The sequence below is a fragment of the Schistocerca piceifrons genome, chromosome 3, assembly GCF_021461385.2.
Source record: "Schistocerca piceifrons isolate TAMUIC-IGC-003096 chromosome 3, iqSchPice1.1, whole genome shotgun sequence".
Classification (NCBI taxonomy): Eukaryota; Metazoa; Arthropoda; class Insecta; order Orthoptera; family Acrididae; genus Schistocerca; species Schistocerca piceifrons.
The window spans coordinates 586,367,124-586,389,597 of NC_060140.1; the positions used below are offsets into that span (position 1 = coordinate 586,367,124).

Sequence of the window (22,474 nt, forward strand, 5' to 3'; positions counted from 1 at the left end):
TGCTTTACAAGAAAATTTAAACTTCATAAACATTTTAAAAACTTATGTAGTTGTACCTGTAAATGAAACAAAAGTAACAGCAATGGAAGGGAAACACACAAGAGGAGCAGAAACAGTGAAAAATGAAACAGGTAAACTTGTTTTAAATATTAAGGACAGAGCAATCAATACCCAAAACTAATTCAGACGTGGTTTGAAATATACAGAAATATAACACCACAAAAGGATTTTTAAAGAGGAATCTGTAGAATTACAAGGAAAGAGCTAAAGACCTACACAATGTGGTGGCTAAGCCTGCTCTCATTTAGGGTCATGTAAGGTGGGTCCGAAGAAAAGAAGCAGCTGAGATGAGGTTTCTGAGGTCACTTCTTGGGTAACGGTAAGAGAGAGTGCGGAGTGAAGATACAAGACAGCAAATAGTTGTAAAAAAAAAAACAGTAATGACAGATCTGTTGTTGCTGTTGCTGTCATCTACAGTCCAAAGACCAGTTTCATGCAGCTCTCCAAGCTACTCTATCCTGTGAAAGCCTCTTCATCTCTGAGTAACTTCTGCAACCTATGTCCTTCTGAATCTGCTTACCATATTTATCTCTTGGTCTGCCTCTATGATTTTTAACCCCCCCCCCCCCCCCCCCCCCCCATACTTTCCTCCAGTACTAAACTGGTGATCCCTTGCTGTCTCTGAATATGTCCTACCAACCAATCCCTTCTTCTAGTCGGGTTGTGGTACAAATTTCTTTGCTCCTCAGTTATATTCAGTACTTCCTCATTAGTTACATGATCTAGCCACCCAATCTTCAGCATTCTTCTGTAGCGCCAAATTTCAAAGGCTTCTATTTTCTTCTTGTTTAAACTGTGTCATCCATGTTTCACTTTCATATATGGCTACACTCCATACAAATACTTTCAGGGAAGACTTCATGAAACTCAAATCTATACTCTATGTTAAATTTCTCTGCTTCAGAAACACTTCTTGCCACTGCCAGTCTACATTTTATATCCTCTCTACTTCGACCATCATCAGTTATTTTGCTGCCCAAATAGCAAAACTAATACTACTTTAATTGTTTCATTTCCTAATCTAATTCCCTCAGCATCAGTTTACTTCATTCTACTAAATTCCATTATCATTTTGCTTTTGTTTATGTTCATCTTATATCCTCCTCTCAACACCATGTCCATTCTGTTCAACTCTCCATTTATTTAATTACTTTCCTCGTGCATGTGATTTTGCCTGTATATAATAGCCAACTTGGGGACCCACACTTCACTCAGCAGTTAAGAGAAATTATAGGTGTTCCCTGAACAGTAGTTTTTCTTGTTTCAACCCAATGCACACAATTTGTCATTCTAAATGAATGATAACTAAGAGGCTTGCCAAATCAAGTAGCAGCTGGAATGTATAGTATTTGTAAGTTTAGCACTCAAAATGAGAAAGATGCAGTAAAATATCTGAAACCTCTTAGCAGTTTACTTTACAACATGTGATTAATATTATATGTAAATATCACATAGTGTATGAGGGAAGTGAGAGTTGTGTGAAAGTGGGGGAGGGAACGTACTGCATGGTTCAAGCTGGAAAATGGGCTGCGACAGGGAAGTGCACTTTCGCCTTTATTGTTTATTATTGTTATGGATGAAATCCTACAGCAAGTATCAGATGCAATTGGAGATCATAAAATGAAAGCAGTGCTTTTTGCCGATGACCTGATGTTATGGGGAAATTGCGTGAAGGAGGTGCAAGAGCAGTTAGATGCATGGGAGGCAACGGCAGCACAATATGGAATGCATTTCTCTGCAAAGAAAAGTGAAATAATCGTCACAACAAGGAAGAAGAATAGGCCAAATGTGGATATAACTTGTGGAGGGGAAAAACTACAAGTGGTAGAGAACTTCAAGTACCTGGGAAGCGTGATTGAAAGTAAGGGGGAAACGCAATGGAAATAAATGAAAGGTGCAGAAAAGCAGGGCAGTTCTACAAATGCATTAGGGGGCTTATTTGGAGCAAGGAGGTGCCACAGAAATCCAAGGGAATTATATACCGAACCTACTTTGTCCCCATATTGACATACGGAAGTGAGACATGGGTAATGCACAAAAGCGACAAAAGTAGAATACAGGCTAGTGAAATGAAGTTCCAGAGGAGCAGGTTGGGTGTAACAAGACGAGACAGATTGCGAAATTTGTATGTGAGGGAAAGACTAAAGGAGGAACCAGTACAGGACAGGATAGAAAAATCAAGACTGCAGTGGTATGGACACATGAAGAGAATGGATGAGGGAAGAATTCCAAAGAGGATGTTTGATCTGCAACTGGAGGGGAAGAGGCCCAGAGGAAGACCAAGAGATAGATGGGTGAAGGGAGTGAAGGAATGTGTGATGAGAAGAGGAGAGAACTGGACGAAGGTGGAAGAGGGGGAATGGTGGAAAGACAGAACACGATGGAGAGGCTTGTGTTCCCGACAGACCCAGCCAGTGGCTGGAAACTGTCCAAGATGATGATGAAGATGATGATGATCACATAGTGGAAACAATTCTAAAATTTGAAAGGAAAACCTATCAGATTTATGCAATATCTTTCCATCAGTTTGGAAGATAAAATGAGCCTTCTTTACAGCCCCTGAAGAATGTGACTATTTGAAAATGCTTTCTGTTCCCTCCCCTAAAAGTATTTTCCTTGAAGAATATATCTTAAGTGTCAAGAGAGAAAAAGCCATGCACTGACTACATTCAATTCAACGAGTGATATGAAAACAGCATAAGGCTTCCAAAATGAATCTTCAACACCCACTAACTTATAAGTGAAAATTGATATGACACTCATTTTTAACTCTAAGAGAAACAGATTGCGTCCAAACCACTGAAGTATAATTTCTTTTTAATCTTCTCAGTTTGGCTACTCTATTTTACACACACCTTGTGGTGACATCAGAAGATTAACATATTCAAGGACATCTAGGAACAATTCGTTCCTTCTGTATTTTATACCCTCTCGACGCCATCCGATCTGTCCAGTAACTTGTGATGTTATCTGTGCTTGTTCTTCCTTAGTCTGAGATTTTATTCCCTGTTGTGTTATGAAAGTTTTCAGAACACCTGTGTCTGAATTCTGAGGATAACCAAAGTCCAAGATTTCTGCAAAAAAGTTTGTAGCAAAATTATCAATTAATTTCCTTGGTCAAATGATTTTTCACGTATATGCATTTTGCAACATATAACAATAAATATATGCCTATTGACATTAATAATGAGAAAACTTATCTTACAATAAGAAATATTTGTATGTACAAAAATTAATTGTTCAGTAATTATTAAAGCAATACAAATGTACAATTTCACAAAAGAAAATTCCAAGAGAAACTACCATAAAATGCTTTCGAATGATTGCGTGTGTTTAATATCTGCATTTCCTCAAAGAGTTAACTGTATGAAAAAATAAGCAAGTTTTTATGTCCTCACCATCAAGTAATTCATAAATGAGCACAAAGTTGTTCTTGATATTCTCTTCCGAAATCTTTCCAAAATATGACTGCATAACATCTATTATCTTCAACAGAAATTCGAACACCATGGCAGCATTCACATTCTGCTTTGTTACTGCGGCAAGCCATATATTTGCTCGCTGTAAAAATAAAATGGAAATTTAAACAAAAATTTCTTTATGGGCTCACTACAGATATTACACAAGTGAATGTGAATACACGAGGGAGGGAGGGAGGGAGGGAGTGAGTGAGTGAGTGAATGAGTGAGTGAGTGAGTGTTCACAGTCCAGACTTGGACTGTTATGTTTTGAATCTCTGCGATTTTCCTAATTATAGTCTGAATACTTCAAGTTACTGCAAATCATTCCCTGAATGACTGAATATGGATTAATGGGACTTAATAACATGGTTAAGTATCACACAATCCCCTGAACCCCTGCAGGAAGGAGATAACAGTGGCATGAGAGGTGACTTATCAGCCAGAGAAAGAGGCATCAAAAGCCCCTCCCCTCTCGTGGTTACATGGATACTAAATAATTAAGTAAACTAAATTAACAGTTTCAAAGAATTAATTTGCACAACGAAGAAGCATTCTGACAATGTAACAACGAACAGAAGTGATATAGAATGTCAAAGATCAATTTTTTGCTTTAAGGAAGGAAAACTGACATTTATTCTGAAAGAGGAAGATGAAATGGCCACATAATGGATTTTTTGCCACGGGGTGAACACAAATCTCTAAAATATCAATAAATATGGTAAAGTGCTGTAGAAAATGCAGGCTGTATCAGTTAATTGCATAAAGGTATACATTTGAAAATAAACAATACTAGACGCAAAATGTCTCAGTAAACATGGCCTCCAAAGTGTGTTCCTTAAGAGCTATCCACTTTGCTACATCTTCGCTACTGTGAAAACATCTGTTCTACTGAACAAGCACTCACAGCTCTTAACGTGTGCCCATCTTTAATGGACACTGTTTTCTTGTTTCGATCCCTACTGCTTTGTCCCAAAACATGAAAAGCAAACTAGTGTAATATCCTCTAGTCTCTATAACTAGACTCTGCAATTGCAGTAACATTGTAATTATTTTTGTATTGGCCACTTTTCCTACTGTCTCACCACAATAGCCTTCACTGTAGTTATTACTTAACATTAGTTACCGTCAACATCTCCATTTTTCCTTTTGCCTTTGAGTTCTCTACGTACTTGTAGTGGTAGCAGCAGCAGCAGCAGCAGCAGCAGCAGCAGCAGCAGCAGCACTGTGTTCTTTACCTTGTTTACATTTCTTACACCTTTTCAATTATCTCTTAACCACTAATCAGAAAAATTACAACCTGTTTCATTACAGTAATTTTTAATTGAATTGGAGCTACCTATGCTAGTTTTTTTAGTTATTATATTTACTTTTCTCTGCTGGCATCATTATCCCTGCTAAGTGCCTCACTTTTTTCTTTCCCCTCTGAACTGTACAACATATTAATTATATTTTATGTTTGAAGACTAAGTGTTAATTGTTTCACAATCACCATTACCTCAACCATGCCGTCCTCACAATGGACAACATTCTTAAATCTGCTATCTCTTCTTCAGCGACCGTAACTCAGAAGCACCCCAAGAGTACGAAATTCTAACCACCACTGAGCTATGCAACTTCACAGGAGTGTGGGTAAGTCTCCTTTGCCACATGTAGAGGCAAACTTGCCTAACAGCTTATTGCAGGCTGCCCTGATGCATGTGTTAGTTAGCTGTAAATAGCCCACTGTAACATGCAGTCTTTGTTAGTACATTACAAAGAACTCAGTCTTTCCTCCAGCAACTACACTGTTATGCAATCCTGTGTCAAACTTTGCTAAAACCACACATATCACCAGTAACTGTATCTCCAACTACATATGTTTCTTAGGACTGATACTAAGCAAGACACACATACTATTTGATCTCAAACGAAAGTTTTGAGAGAATTGAGCCCTGGCAAAGTAAGACAAGCATAATTTATGGTCAATGAAGTAAGACTACAGTGTTTTAAGAACTTTATGTGAGTTGCCTATAAGCCTCCAAAAATCAGCTCAATGACTTCCATTCAGCCGGAATTATATTCTCTACAGCGACAATACGAACACGTCATAATGGGAGACATGAATACAGACCTGAGTATTCTCCCATTACAACCCCTACACTACACGGTGCAATCACACTCAGAGATGTAATGGCAACAAAAAAGACAAAGTAGCTACTGAGATAACTTGTTGGAATTGAATTCACCTGCTATGTTTTCTGTTCCCAAGAACAGCTAAAATTTTTAACCTTTTCATTGTCTAGTGAAGTGTTCATGTGATATATCACATCTACAGGAATAATTAAAATTGGTTTTTAGTCAAAATCTCGAATTTGTAGCTCAGCTGTTTATGTTCACGAGTATAATGATTCAATTAGCTTTACAGAAAACATTGGTAATCAAAAGATACAGATACCTGAAGTTACAAAAACATCATATAACAGCAAAAATACAGGGTGTTTCAAAAAGGACTTTACAACTTTGAAAATACATATTAATTAATTCAAAGTACCGGGAGAGGTGATTGTAATATTGTAGGAAAATACATCAAGTTTTGTCTCGTGTAGTTTGTTAGCGCCGAATCGCACCGTAACGAACGCTAGCGGCAGTTGCATTAAAGATGGCTGCCTTCACTGGACCCGAGTGTGCTAGCAGTACTCTTTGGTTTGAAGATTCGAAGTCGGCGACAACAGTTCATCATAATTTCCACACCATGTATGCTAAAGATACTCCTAGTAGCCCCACAATTTATGAGTGGCATAAATATCTGGAGAAACAGTATGCTTGGTTGTTGTTGTTGTGGTCTTCAGTCCTGAGACTGGTTTGATGCAGCTCTCCATGCTACTCTATCCTGTACAAGCTTCTTCATCTCCCAGTACCCACTGCTACCTACATCCTTCTGAATCTGCTTAGTGTATTCATCTCTTGGTCTTCCCCTATGATTTTTACCCTCCACGCTGCCCTCCAATACTAAATTGGTGATCCCTTGATGCCTCAGAACATGTCCTACCAACCGATCCCTTCTTCTGGTCAAGTTGTGCCACAAACTTCTCTTCTCCCCAATCCTATTCAATACTTCCTCATTAGTTATGTGATCTACCCATCTAATCTTCAGCATTCTTCTGTAGCACCACATTTCAAAAGATTCTATTCTCTTCTTGTCCAAACTATTTACCGTCCATGTTTCACTTCCATACATAGCTACACTCCATACAAATACTTTCAGAAATAACTTCCTGACACTTAAATCTATACTCGATGTTAACAAATTTCTCTTCTTCAGAAACGCTTTCCTTGCCATTGCCAGTCTACATTTTATATCCTCTCTACTTCGTCCATCATCAGTTATTTTGCTCCCCAAATAGCAAAACTCCTTTACTACTTTAAGTGTCTCATTTCCTAATCTAATACCCTCAGCATCACCCGACTTGACTACATTCCATTATCCTCGTTTTGCTTTTGTTGATGTTCATCTTATATCCTCCCTTCAAGACACCATCCATTCCGTTCAACTGCTCTTCCAAGTCCTTTGCTGTCTCTGCCAGAATTACAATGTCATCGGCGAACCTCAAAGTTTTTATTTCTTCTCCATGGATTTTAATACCTACTCCGAATTTTTCTTTTGTTTCCTTTACTGATTGCTCAATATAGAGAGTGAATAACATCGGGGAGAGGCTACAACCCTGTCTTACTCCCTTCCCAACCACTGCTTCCCTTTCATGTCCCTCAACTCTTATAACTGCCATCTGGTTTCTGTACAAGTTGTAAATAGCCTTTCGCTCCCTGTATTTTACCCCTGCCACCTTTAGAATTTGAAAGAGAGTATTCCAGTCAACATTGTCAAAAGCTTTCTCTAAGTCTACAAATGCTAGACACGTAGGTTTGCCTTTCCTTAATCTTTCTTCTAAGATAAGTCGTAAGGTCACTATTGCCTCACGTGTTCCAGTATTTCTACGGAATCCAAACTGATCTTCCCCAAGGTCGGCTTCTACTAGTTTTTCCATTCGTCTGTAAAGAATTCGGGTTAGTACTTTGCAGCTGTGGCTTATTAAACTGATAGTTCGGTAATTTTCACATCTGTCAACACCTGCTTTCTTTGGGATTGGAATTATTATATTCTTCTTGAAGTCTGAGGGTATTTCGCCTGTTTCATACATCTTGCTCACCAGATGGTAGAGTTTTGTCAGGACTGGCTCTCCCAAGGCCGTCAGTAGTTCCAATGGAATGTTGTCTACTCCGGGGGCCTTGTTTCGACTCAGGTCCTTCAGTGCTCTGTCAAACTCTTCACGCAGTATCGTATCTCCCATTTCATCTTCATCTACATCCTCTTCCATTTCCATAATATTGTCCTCAAGTGCATCGCCCTTGTATAGACCCTCTATATACTCCTTCCACCTTTCTGCTTTCCCTTCTTTGCTTAGAACTGGGTTTCCATCTGAGCTCTTGATGTTCATACATGTGGTTCTCTTATCGCCAAAGGTCTCTTTAATTTTCCTGTAGGCCGTATCTATCTTACCCCTAGTGAGATAAGCCACTACATCCTTACATTTGTCCTCTAGCCATCCCTGCTTAGCCATTTTGCACTTCCTGTCGATCTCATTTTTGAGATGTTTGTATTCCTTTTTGCCTGCTTCATTTACTGCATTTTTATATTTTCTCCTTTCATGAATTAAATTCAATATTTCTTCTGTTACCCAAGGATTTCTACTAGCCCTCGTCTTTTTACCTACTTGATCCTCTGCTGCCTTCACTACTTCATCCCTCAGAGCTACCCATTCTTCTTCTACTGTATTTCTTTCCCCCATTCCTATCAATTGTTCCCTTATGCTCTCCCTGAAACTCTGTACAACCTCTGGTTCTTTCAGTTTATCCAGGTCCCATCTCCTTAAATTCCCACCTTTTTGCAGTTTCTTCAGTTTTAATCTACAGGTCATAACCAATAGATTGTGGTCAGAGTCCACATCTGCCCCTGGAAACGTCTTACAATTTAAAACCTGGTTCCTAAATCTCTGTCTTACCATTATATAATCTATCTGATACCTTTTAGTATCTCCAGGGTTCTTCCATGTATACAACCTTCTTTCATGATTCTTAAACCAAGTGTTAGCTATGATTATGTTGTGCTCTGTGCAAAATTCTACCAGGCGGGTTCCTCTTTCATTTCTTAGCCCCAATCCATATTCACCTACTACGTTTCCTTCTCTCCCTTTTCCTACACACTAATTCCAGTCACCCATGACTATTAAATTTTCGTCTCCCTTCACTACCTGAATAATTTATTTTATTTCATCATACATTTCTTCAATTTCTTCGTCATCTGCAGAGCTAGTTGGCATATAAACTTGTACTACTGTAGTAGGTGTGGGCTTCGTATCTATTTTGGCCACAATAATGCGTTCACTATGCTGTCTGTAGTAGCTTACCCGCATTCCTATTTTCCCTATTCATTATTAAACCTACTCCTGCATTACCCCTATTGGACTTTGTGTTTATAACCCTGTAGTCACCTGTCCAGAAGTCTTGTTCCTCCTGCCACCGAACTTCACTAATTCCCACTATATCTAACTTTAACCTATCCATTTCCCTTTTTAAATTTTCTAACCTACCTGCCCGATTAAGGGATCTGACATTCCACGCTCTGATCCGTAGAACGCCAGTTTTCTTTCTCCTGATAACGACATCCTCTTGAGTAGTCCCCGCCCGGAGATCCGAATGGGGGACTATTTTACCTCCGGAATATTTTACCCAAGAGGACACCGTCATCATTTAATCATACAGTAAAGCTGCATGCCCTCGGGAAAAATTACGCCCGTAGTTTCCCCTTGCTTTCAGCCGTTCGCAGTACCAGCACAGCAAAGCCGTTTTGGTTATTGTTACAAGGCCAGATCAGTCAATCATCCAGACTGTTGCCCTTGCAACTACTGAAAAGGCTGCTGCCCCTCTTCAGGAACCACACGTTTGTCTGGCCTCTCAACAGATACCCCTCCGTTGTGGCTGCACCTACGGTGCGGCTATCTGTGTCGCTGAGGCACGCAAGCCTCCCCACCAATGGCAAGGTCCATGGTTCATGGATGCTTGGTAAGACATGGGAAATCATCACGTCGTCCAAGCACATCTGACTATGCCGTTGAGCGAGTGAGAATTTTATCAACAGACCTACGAAATCAGCACGACATGCATCTCACGAACTGCAAATCCCAGATACGTCTGTTTGGCGTGTGTTAAGAAACCGTTTGCATTTGAAACTGTACAGATTGATGACCGTACAAGCAATAAAAAGACACTGATAAAATTGCTCACAAGGATTTCTGTGCGGATATGTTAAATCAATTACATGAGGATCAATATTTCTTGAACAAAATCATCTTTTCTGATGAGTCGACATTTCACTTACATGGCAAGGTTAACAAACAACTGTTTGATTTGAGGCAACGAAAATCTACAGCAAACATTGCAACATGTTTTTGAAAGCCATAAACTGAACTTTTTTTGTGCACTGAGCAAGAACAAAGTGCACAGCTCCTTTTTTTCCACGAGAACCATCAATGGAATGGTGTACCTGGATATGTTACAAGTTTTGATACCACAGATCGATGTGGATGACCAAGAACAAAATGTTTACTTCATGCAAGATGGTGCACAACCCTACTATCTGGCTGACATCCAGGATTTTCTCAGTTATCGCTTTCCAGGTCAATGGATTGGCCATGATGCACCCAACTGCATGGCCCCCACGTTCCCTGGACCAGACACCATATTTTTTTATGGGGATTCATCAAGGCTATCAAGTTTGTACCACCTATGTCGGCTTCTCTACCTGAAATTGGAGCAAGAATTTATGCTGCCACTGAGCAAGTTTGGGAAGAAATTTACTACCAATGGGATGTGTGCAGGATAACCAACAGAAGCCACATACAACATCTTTAGTTTAAGACATAAAACCTTTGTGTGTTTCCCTACAAAATAACACTAAACCTAGCTCTGTTTCTTCTATCAATAAATTTATATGAATTTTTAAAGTAGTAAAATCTTTTTGAAACACCCCGTATTGTTACCACTCGCTCAAAAGCAGGCATTGCCAACTTTTCGAAAGTTACCTGAAAGTAATTATCTTATGAAATAATTGACATTAAAAGTACAGACCCACCAAAATCTGTGATGTTGCTTAGTAGTATGGTAATTTTCCTTCATTATGGAATTACAATATGGAATATGCACTTCCATTTACATGTGTACACTGGATTGTGAATTGTGCAACTGGAGCTGACCAACTTTAATACAGTGCAAATATATTAGAATGAACCACCTTTAAAACAAATTTTTTGTCCAGTTCTCATCTTCTGAATCTCCCCCACCTGACAGTTCTCAATATATGATTTCAGGTCTAAGACACGAGACTTGAAGACTCTTCAAAACTTAGTGAGAAAACTATAGGTAAGCAGAATGGCACAAGATACAGGTCAAATCTCGGCTCCAGGGCTCTACATGTGACATAATATACCTGTTCTACTCCTCACATCCTGCAAAGCTCAAACCACATCACAAAATTTGTAGGAATATTAAACATATTGATTGTTTCGCTAACTGCTGAATGCCCAGGAGCCCACTGGCATCAAACACGAGAGGTAGTTGAAAAGATTCTAGCCCGAGATAGTTACAGTTAATGTATCGCACAAACACCACCATCTACTTTTCTAGTGACCGTCAGTGAGTATGAAAGTCAAATTTCGCGGCTCCAGCTTCATTAATTTGGCATCTAGGATGCATCGTATACCTTAGTGTAAGCAAAATTGCGAATATTGAGAGAATTGAGAACCATGCTGTGATTGAATATCCTCATTTGAAAGGAATGATGTCCAAGGAAATTGAGTAGGACATGTGGAATATACTTGAGGACAGTGCTTTGTCATGTGCAACAGTAAAAAACTGAGTGTCCGACTTCAAACGTGGAAGAATGAGTGTGGAAGGTGCTCCAAAAAAGTGTCCGACTTCAAACGTGGAAGAATGAGTGTGGAAGGTGCGCCAAGGAGCAGAAGGCCTATCACCATTGCCACTGATGAAACAGTGACTGCAATTTATGCTATGATTTTGCAGGATTGTCTAACAATGTTGCAGCACATTGAAACCACATTTGGAATCTCCCACGGGTGTGCTTATGACATTGTTGTGTATATTTTGGAATGCAGAAAGTTTCATCTTGGTGGGTCCCAAAAGACTTGAATGCAGATCAGAGACAGGAGCGTGTGCAGTGTTGTCAAGAAATCATCCACCAATTTGAAACAGATGAAGATGGCTTTCTTGCAAGTTATGCTACACTGGATGAAATGTGGATTCACTACTTTGATCCTGAGACAAAACAACAGTCACAACAATGGAAAAATCCTTCATCACCTACCCCAAAAAAATTCCAGGTGCAAAAATCAGCAGCTAAGGTGATGGGATTGGTCTTCTGGGATGAAGAAAGGGTAATTATGGTGGTTTACTTGCGAAAGGGCATAAATATCAATGCATCATACTCCTGCACACTCCTGCACCATTTGAAAGAAGAGAGAAAGAAAAAAAAAGGTGCAGAAAATTGGCGCGCAGACTTCTTTCGCATCAGGAGAATGCACTGCCACATGAAGCCCTCACAACACTGTAAACTCTGCATGACCGAGTTAGAATTGTTATGTCATCTGCCATATTCTCCAGATTTGGCTCCACCAGACTTTTCTTTTCCCAAACCTAAAAAAAGACCTCAAAGGATGACGAACTGATGATGATGCAGTGACTGATGCTGTGAACGCTTGGTTGGACTTGCAATCTAAGATCTTTTATTTGAATGGTTTACAGAAGTTATCTGAGTATGCCCACAAGTTTATTAATGTACATAGGTATTATATTGACAAATATATTAGTCTTCTGAAATTTCTATCATTCTTTATTTGTTAGGCTAGAAACTTTTTGATCCCCTCATAATTAGAGTCTCCACAACTGATGACGAAATTCAAGAGCTTACTGATAGCCTCGTAGCTCTCTTTGATGAACATGGTCCTATACATACAATTCCATGTAAGAAAAAATCTTTCTCCTCAGATGACAACTGACTTGTCCAATGATGAACAAGAATACTGTGCACAACGAGGTGGAATCCAAAATTTTCAGAGGTGGTGCTGCCAACTGGAAAGTAGCAGTAGTAGTAGTAGTCGATCTTTGCACCGCTAGGTGGTGAGAGCTGCATATCTGATGAGTCAGAGTACAGAGTGGCATTCAGCTGGGAGGACACGTGTGTCCCCAGTGACTTCCGTAATACATGGTGTCTGGTGTGTGGCGAGCAGAAGGCACAGCATGTAAGTGTGCACGGACCTTCGTCAGACAGCATCTGACGATCCAACCTTCTAGTCGCAGGTTGTCACTGGTGATGAGGGCTGGATTTGCAGTTATGACCCAGAGACAAAGCAACAATCGTCCCAGTGGAAGGGCCCGGGCTATCCAAGACCCAAAAAAAAATGAGACAGGTGAAGAGCACGGTCATCGTTTTCTTCGATACCAAGGGAATTGTGCACAAAGAATTCGTCCCACCCACCCAAACAGTGAATTCCCCTACTGCGATCTTTTGCGACAGCTCCATGAAAACGTGTGGTAATGATGTCCCGAACTTTGGCATCAAGGGAACTGGTTGCTGCATCACGACAACGCGCCCTGTCACACGTCCTTGCTCACCAGGACCTTTTTGGCAAAAAACAACAAAGGTTGTACCCCACCCACTGTAGTCACCAGATTTGGCACCTTGCAACTTCATGCTATTACCAAAACTGAAAAGTTGAAAGGCCGTCAGTTCGACACTCTAGAGAGGATTCAAGAAGCATCGCTGGTGGTGATAAACACCCTCAAAGAACAGGACTTCCAGAAAATGTCTGACCAGTGACATAAGCACTGGGACCAGAGTGTATGAGCGGATGGGAACTACTTCAAGGGTAATCTGTAGCTTGGAATGCCAGTAAGGTAAAATTAGAAACTGTTTTTCTGGTCTCAGCTGATTGAATTTTTCCCAGGACCAGTCAACCATCTTGCTGCAAAGAACCACTGCGCACAAGAAACCTCAGACTACATAACTAAGACACTTTCCACCTAACATGCATTACAATATACACAAAAATGAGAATCTCTTCTAATGCGATAAGAAATGACAACCAGCACAACTGTGATCAAGAATGACACAGATACTTTACTACCTGTATTAACACACACTTAACTCCTCTCTTGTGAAAGGAGCATATCTCAAGACATGGAAAAGAAGTGTACTCCAGCCTATCCCTAAGAACAAAACCCCATAATCACCTTGTGATTATCATTCAATCAACATCTTACACTGTATCCAAAGCACCGGACTTTGTTGTTCATGGCTAAATTAATGAATACTGACCCAAGTTCAATATTAGGACAAATACCAGTCTGGTTTACATAAACATCATAACATTAACACTGCATTATGCCATGGATGACCACAAGCTACATTGACAATACTAGACTTCAGCAAAGCATTTGATGCCATCAGCTTTGACATACTGCTCAGGAAAATGTGACTTAAATTTTTTAGATAGTACACTGAAATTATTTAAAAATCATTTGGAAAACAGACAGCAATATGTTGTCTGTGGGAATAAAAAGTTGTCCTGGAAACATGTCCTCTCAGGAGTATCACAGCAGTCAGTCCTGCACCCACTACTGTTTTCGTATTTTGTTGATCTTATTTGTTCTATCTTACAAATATTGTTAGGCCTACCCAAGTGCTACACCTGAAGTCATTAATACTACCATCAACATGAACGATATGTCTTCAGTGGTGAGAGGGAGAGGAGTGCAAAACCTAGGATGTAAACTAAATGCGAAGTCCCAAGTAATTTTAGTATCCCATCAAAAATCAATAAGTTCTGAATTCTGCAAACAGCAGCCTTTTATCCTTCTCAGTCATATTCCAATACCTTACCAAAATACAGTGAAGAGCTTGGGTCTAACTTTGTACTAGCATCTCAATGGGGCAGAAAATTTGCCACATGCAAGAAGACTTCCACTTGCCACTATGCCCTCAACAGTTTTGAAATGTATTTCCACATAATCTGAAACATGAACTTGCACAATCAATTGTTGTTCTAACCCGCACTGCTGTGATGTAATCCAACATGTCACGAGTACCGAGAACACTAAACAGTTAGAACCAACCGTGACTATTGCATGCCATGTTTACCTGATCTGCTGCTCAGTGCACAAGCATCCCAGTAACTCGCATCAGAGATTAAAAAAACTGTCCTAGGGTTCACATATCTAGCACCCTACATTTATAACAAAAAAACATTCGTGAACTACTACTATGCTACTGCTGTCCACATCTGGAACAAGCTACCCTGCACTCTGCGCAGAAATGCTGTTTTAAGAAGATTGTGAAACACTTCCACCCGTCACCCTCATAGTGGTTTCCCAAAAATTAACATGCATGGTTTGTTTTTCCAATATCAAACAGTAAAGAAAATGCTCGCGTTATCTCCCATTTTCACTTGCTCACCATTTCTCAGTCAGTCTCATCACTTCACTTAAATTTTCCCTTTGTTCATGACATGTTTTATGAAGTTTCCCTTTCTCTCTTTTTGATTCCTTCTCATGCCTTTTGTTGCTAGTGCTCAGTTTAGAACTACCTCTCTGTCTCTTGTCTAATGTTTTACTCTTTAAGGAATGTAAACTGTGTCTTTTTTCTGTTTTATAGTAAACCTCCAACACACAATTTTTCTAGCTTTGGGAATGAATGAAACTCAAGATTGCCAAATGTGGTGAATAGTATGCACATTTATTGGTACTTCAAATACCTTAGTTGTGCCACTGATAATTTTTGATTGCCAAAGGTCAAGGTATAACACCCTTAAGAAAGATGATTCTTTTTGGAATGCAGTTTTTTTTCCATTTCTAATGTAAGAGGGATTATTCTAGAGATCAGATCACTGGCCCAACTTTGAAGTATATGAAACAAATTTAATCTAGAATTAAATTTTCAGCCTGCAGTGGAGTGTGTGTTGATATGAAACTTTCTGTAAGATTAAAACTGTGAAGATTGGAAAACAAGGGATGAGGTACTAGCAGAAGTAAAGTTGTGAGGACAGGTCATTATTTGTGCTTGGGTAGCTCAGTCTGTACACCATTTGCCTTTGAAATGCAAAGGTCTTGAGTTCAAGTCTTGGCCTGGCACACAATCTGCTAGGAATTTTCAAGTTTCAGTAGCTTTGGTTCAGGGCTGTTTCCATCCCCTGGTTTGACTACTATTTAATTTCAGGCACAAGGTGGTGGGCACAGGTCTCATGGACAATAACAAAAATGCTTGCAACATCTGTTTGATCCTTTATAAATGGCCCATATACTGCTGAGAAATTTCTTCTCACTTTCGGTCAGTGTTCAATGAGCAACAATAATTGTGCATGAGGTCTTAATAGTTAATTCTTCATGTGAAACACACTAACTTTAAGAAGCTATGGCATCAGCTATTTCACACAGCTATAATTACCTATTGTCTAATACCATATTGTACATTTCATGGAGGTTTGAAATCTGACATGTCACAATATCCAATGATGAAACAGTGGCATTTTTCACTGCAATATGCATCTCTTACATTTCACTATGTCAACAAACAGATTGCACTATTCATTTTATTCTCTGTATTTGTGCCAGCTAACAGCAATCAGGGAAACAAGTTATGTTTTTCAATCATTAGAGCACACACATAATTTAATATCATTTTAGATACCTAAATGAAAAAACGGTGAACAGGCACTTTTTTTAAGCAATACCTTAATGTGAAAGAAAGATGTTCTTGCTATATTAGTTACTGGTGATCTGACTTGCTGCCTGGCATGTATAACATTGACGCGGAAAGCATCAACAGCATTTCGTCCAATATCATCTCTATAGACTCTGGAGATCAGTACTTCACCTTTATGGTTATATACAAATAGCCCACCGATCATCTTGTGGGCAGAGGTACCTGCAAAAAGAAACATTTTTAATGAAGTACAGCGTAAATTAAGTTATTGTAGAAGGAATGTAGACACTTACAAATGTGTACGCATAGTGGAACTATCCGAAAATTCATTTGGAGGACAGAGACACACCATTCACTAAAATATATTTTGAGAAATTTTATTGCTAGCAGCATTGCCACTACTAATGTCATTAAACAAATGTTTCACATCATGAGTACAATGTATTAATATTTTACACCGTTTATCTGGAGGACATATATAGCATAAACTACTGACTTATTATATTTCCATCATAACCCCTGAAGACTTGGACATAGAAAAAGGCGAATGAAATAGAAGTGAGTAAATTAATCACAAACAATGTAAACTGGGGTAAACCACATTATAAATCTAAATTCAGCTATGAAATTACTCTCCACTTCTGTAAACACTTTCTATGTATACAACACCTTTAGGTAAAACCTCAAGAAAATCAGAGAAAACCATCAGTTAAATGTGACAAACAAATTACACATTTAACTAATCAGACCAACTTCTACATTGTAGAAACACACACAAATTTAATGACCAGTTTTAGCAATATAAATCATCATCATCATCATCATAAACACTAATATGACATGTATGCATCCCTATGCTGGCAAAGAAGAAGGAAATACCAAGCCCACAAAAATTGTGATCAGAAATGAAGAGAAAACTTCTTACAGTTTCAGTATAACTTGCTACATAACGTAGCACCTTAATCAGCACGGGGATAATGTATCACAGGAAGCTCCCATCCACTGCCATTTAATCAGTGATACCACACACAAGACATCCGGCGCATTCACTCATGTGATGAACTGCTTCATTTGACAAAGCACAGATTAAATCTTTACTGTCCTCACTTTCACAGCCAACATAACGTAGATAGGAAATACAGAAGCGTCCGATCCCACCCGTCTGCTTTGACCCATGACGTCACAAATATTGCGGAAACAAAAACAAACGCACACACTTTCCACAAGAAGCCTAATGACACTAACGGGACAAGTGCAGGAAATGGGGTGTTTTGGGTGGGGGGCAAACTAAATATAAACAAATTTAGATGCCTTGCGTAGCTACAACGTGTAAGTGAAGACAGCCATGCATGAATACCCACCCACCTCCCCAGGGGTCGTAACCCCTGCAACCCATAGAAGATAAAGATGCTTCAGTAGCTGATTAGTGTTTTTTGTCTTTAAAAAAAAAATCTCACGGGATAGAACGAACAGATCAGAAAGATAAATATAATAAACTAAAACAGAAATTCGAGGAAACAGATAATTAAAATAAATAGTAAGTGTTTTTTTTAAAAAAAACCCTCACGAGATAGAATGAACAGATCAGAAAAGTAAATAAAATAAGATAAAACAGAACTGGAGACAGCCACACTCAAACCAAACTCCGCGCCGTCATGACGTCACACACGACAACACCCTTACGTCACGGGTCAAAGCCGACGTGTTGGATCGGATGCTTCTGTCGACCCCGTAGATATATAGCAAAGAGAAATCCAATCTATCTACATCTGGATTAACAACTTCCTTAAAGTTGCCCAAGTCCCTTTCATGATTTTAATAAGATTTAACAATTTTGTTATTTGTTCAGTTTTTTTGCACTTCCCATTACACAAGCCTTACTGCTCGACTCCCTGAAGGATATAGAAAGCAGCAAAAGATGTATATTTTATATGTACTAAGCCCATGACAATGCCTTAAATGTATGAAATTTTTTAATACTATTACTATGTTAATAGGAATTTTATCAAAAGTAACTCATCAAATTGTTTTTTGTTTTTTAAAACTTAATCATGTTCTTTCAGGAGGTCTATGTATTTAATATATTGCCTCTTTCTCTGAAGTTACAAAAAGTGTGATTTTAAGTCAAAGGGTTGCAAGTTGTTTTTCTGTTAATGACTACTGTGAAACCCTGTAAACTTTCACAATATTAAATCAGGAAACTATGAGCAATATGGGGGCCAATGTGCCAGCAAAAAGGGAACAGACGAGAACAGCAGAAATGGCAAAGTGTCTAACTTTGTTCTATATGTAGTTTACTGATAAATACTAAAAATTATATTGGTATCCCAGGAAAATTCAATCAAAAAGTTTAAAAATTATGTGACAATTGTTGACCAGTATTTACAACCAAGAGGTGAAGTGTTTAGTGAATCAGTGGTACAATGCATTTTGCCTCCTGGAGCCAATTCTTGGCCAGAAATTCTTTAGCCACCGTTCATGGCCTAGCAGTTAGTGTTGCTGTGTCCAGATCATAGGTTCAATTCACAGTTAGGTTGGAGATTTTCATCACTTGGGGACCGGTTAGTTACAATGTCTTCATCATTTCATCTAATCTTCTTCAATGCCCAAGTCATTGTAGTGGCATCAAACAAACAACTGCATTAGGCGGCCATACAATCATTTTATTTATTAGAAAAGTTTTTCAATTACGAGTATTTTTTCAGTCTAATAAAATAGGTTTTAGTATGTCAAATTGTAACAGTTATTAAATTTAAAAGATACATTTAACACCTTAGCTGTTATTAAGGAAAACACTTCTGGTACAATTTAAGCATACACTCTCCAACAAGGAAAACTATTGATAAAATGTGTTTTATACAATAGCTCATCAAACTGAGCTATTGCTTAGGCAAACTGTTATTGTCAGACCATCAGCCACCACACAGTATCAGTTAGGACTCTGCAAATAATTACAAGGCTCTCTTGTGTATTTGTGCATACTGAGTTACTTTTTATTCAGCTTTAAATGTTCACACGTGTCTGTAAATTTGTAATATTCTTTTTAAGTGCTATATGTCTGGTGCGGGATATGTACCTAGAGGGAAATACGGAAGCGTCCGATCCCGCCCGTCTGCTTTGACCCATGACGTCACAAATATGGCGGAAACAAAAACAAACACACACACTTTCCACAAGAAGCCTAATGACACTAACGGGACAAGCACAGGAAATGGGGTGTTTTGGGTGGGGGGCAAACTAAATATAAACAAATTTAGATGCCTTGCGTAACTACAACGTGTAAGTGAAGACAGCCATGCATGAATACCCACCCACCTCCCCAGGGGTCGTAACCCCTGCAACCCATAGAAGATAAAGATGCTTCAGTAGCTGATTAGTGTTTTTTGTCTTTAAAAAAAAAAAAAAAATCTCACGGGATAGAACGAACAGATCAGAAAGATAAATATAATAAACTAAAACAGAAATTGGAGGAAACATAATTAAAATAAGTAATAAGGGTTTTTAAATTTAAAAAAATCTCACGAGATAGAATGAACAGATCAGAAAAGTAAATAAAATAACATAAAACAGAACTGGAGACAGCCACACTCAAACCAAACTCCGCGCCGCCATGACGTCACACACGACAGCACCCTTACGTCACGGGTCAAAGCCGACGCGTGGGATCGGACGCTTCTGTCGACCCACCTAGAGGATTGGAGAGAAGTGTATTAATGAGCCACAATCGTACATTACTGGCATCAACATTCCATAGGCACCATAGAAGAAATCTGGAAGAATAATGATTGTTACAGAGACTCCACAGCTTTTTCCTGGTAGTTAGTCATTCATTCTTCAGTGAAGCACAATCTTACCTACTGAAAGATATAGGCAACCCATATTCAATTTCTATTCATTTACACTGTAATTTCTGTGTATTCATTTCCATACAGTAATTCTTTTCCTCATTCTTTTTCTTACACTATGTGCTTTTTACTGCATTAACAAAGACACTTTGCCAAATCAGTTCATTTAAGCTGCTTCATTTACAGACTTTAATATTAATTTTGATAGGAATGATTCAGTGTTTGATGCAAAATATTAGATAGTAGGAATCAATAGATTACTTGTCTACAGTGAATGTGTTAAGCATACTTCTTGAATAAGAATGGGTGATAAGATGCTTAGGGCAGAGACAAAGTTCACACACTTGGGCCAAAAGATGACGAAATTCGTCATCTAAAAGAAGTGAAGAAATACACTGCGTGGCAGTATTATACAGATGATGACTGACAGAAAATTGTCACAAGTTAAATCTGTAGGAGGTTACATGATACGAGGAATTAAAATTGTTATTTAATAATACATGTATAGGGTTTACGGCAACTGTGAATTAGCAGATGAAATTATGTGTAATGTGTCATTAATAATACGACTAATGTCACTGAATAATTAAAGTCTTGTTTCCACTTGACCCATGTTTGGTTGTGAGGGTTGGATACGTTAGCACTGTATCCCAAAAGCGTCTCGAACTTATCTGCTTGGCTGTATGTGACACACGCTTATCTTGACTGCTGTAAGCAGTGATTTTAGCTGTAACATTCTATCAGTGTTTCAAAATATTTTCCTCCTGGTCGAGGATTTGTCCGTTTCCGTCTGAAACTATGTATTTCCGTACACCAAACTGCTTATCTGGTAGTGATAAAATCTGAGGTTATATTCTATTGTGTGTCTCGAGTGACCCCACATTAATCAATTTATTTCCTAACTCTCTCCAATGAACTTCATACTGAATACCATTCAGTAACTTAGCTCTACTGTTCGCTGTTTCTACACGGTAAGTTTTCCTGACGCGAAACTTAAGTACACATGAGTAATACTAGCACCTACCAGCTTCACAGCTCTAAAACAGCAGGCCGACCCCCTTCTTCTTCTACTACTCCATCACCATTTCTGCCTTCGGGATTCAGCCCCCTTCTGCCAAACAGCCATACACCCACAACATGGCCCCTTGAACTCAGAGATAACATTCATTAATTTGTGTCTATCGACAGATGAAAGCGAATTATGCCGCTGTTGTTTTTATGGCAATTGAGTAAAGCCACTGCTTCATACCTAAATTTGTTGTATCTTTGCGGCTGCATTTACAGGAATTGGACAATAAATTGAAATTCTAAAATTTTAGGTCTTAAAGTAACAGTTGTGAGTTTTATGTTTCTTTTCTTTGTTTTTACTTCATTCCCATTACAAACTGAAAACAACATACTCAGGAAAATATGTCGCACTTATAAGCCTAAGTAAATGTGCTGAATGTGAAGAATCAGGTCCCAATTAATATCGAAGATACACGATACACGGTTTTTATTAGTGTTCGTTCGTTTTAATCTCTGAAACTATAAAGATGACATTTATGTTTTGAATTGTTGATAATGCGCCGTTCGTACTAGTGACGGTGAAACGTGTTGATTTTAAAGGCCCGTCCAGTGTTATGCAATCATGCGTGTGCCAGACAATAACAATTTACCGAACTTCAACGATGAATCTACGAAACCCCGAGAGGAGCTCGTAAGTTAAATTCTACGCATGCGATGTCAGCAACTTGCCTTAGATAAACAGAATCCAGTTTTAAACACACTAATTTAAAAGAATATAATCTTCTTAACTGGCAGCACAACCTTGTTGAGCTCTTCCAATACCATGATTAGCCTTAGCTGTTAAGTTAATGCGAAGCTGGGAATGGCACTGATGACTGCTGATCAAGTGCACATTACATTAGTGCCGGTTGGGGGTGTAGGGAAATCGGGTTTCACTAGACATGGCCTGCATTTGTATAGGATAGGGAATGGAAGGGAAGGGGGGTGGGGCCACATGGGATCAAACCCATTTTGTCACAAACTAGGCTCGATGCAGGTAGGCCTATATCGTGACAACAGGCTCCACAGTTTAGACTTATGCAACAGATACATAGAAGATAGAATGTACCGCACTGGAAGGAATATACACCAGAAATAGGAAATAAAGAACAATCAAAATGAGGAAGCTTTCAGAAATGATGGCCTATACAGGTATGTCAGTCCTTCATCAAAATATATAGTCTATTAAAAGTAAATAAAGCTAAAAGCTCATATAGTGCCAGCTGCTTTTGTGTTGCCTGCTGCAGCTGGTGCAG

The 22,474-nt window shown here is 38.9% G+C and overlaps 2 protein-coding genes across 3 annotated transcripts in view; one reads left to right on the top strand and one right to left on the bottom strand.

Moving 5' to 3' along the window:
* Nucleotides 1–21,347, bottom strand: part of LOC124787675 (AP-2 complex subunit mu) — a 45,985-nt gene extending 24,638 nt beyond the window's left edge. Inside the window, exons 1-4 of the mRNA XM_047254493.1 lie at nucleotides 21,196–21,347; nucleotides 16,355–16,548; nucleotides 3,459–3,621; nucleotides 2,916–3,134 (exon numbers count right to left, since the gene is read on the bottom strand). Of these exons, the coding sequence (XP_047110449.1) occupies nucleotides 2,916–3,134; nucleotides 3,459–3,621; nucleotides 16,355–16,531 (559 nt within the window). The 5' untranslated portion in view covers nucleotides 16,532–16,548; nucleotides 21,196–21,347. The remainder of the gene's footprint in view (nucleotides 1–2,915; nucleotides 3,135–3,458; nucleotides 3,622–16,354; nucleotides 16,549–21,195) is intronic.
* Nucleotides 21,348–21,561: 214 nt separating this feature from the next.
* The window catches only part of LOC124787676 (peroxisomal membrane protein PEX14), a 55,912-nt gene continuing 54,999 nt past the window's right edge, over nucleotides 21,562–22,474 (top strand). Inside the window, exon 1 of one of the 2 annotated variants that reach the window (XM_047254495.1) lies at nucleotides 21,562–21,870. In XM_047254495.1, the coding sequence (XP_047110451.1) occupies nucleotides 21,802–21,870 (69 nt within the window). In that variant the 5' untranslated portion in view covers nucleotides 21,562–21,801. The remainder of the gene's footprint in view (nucleotides 21,871–22,474) is intronic. The other variant, XM_047254494.1, reaches the window with a different exon arrangement.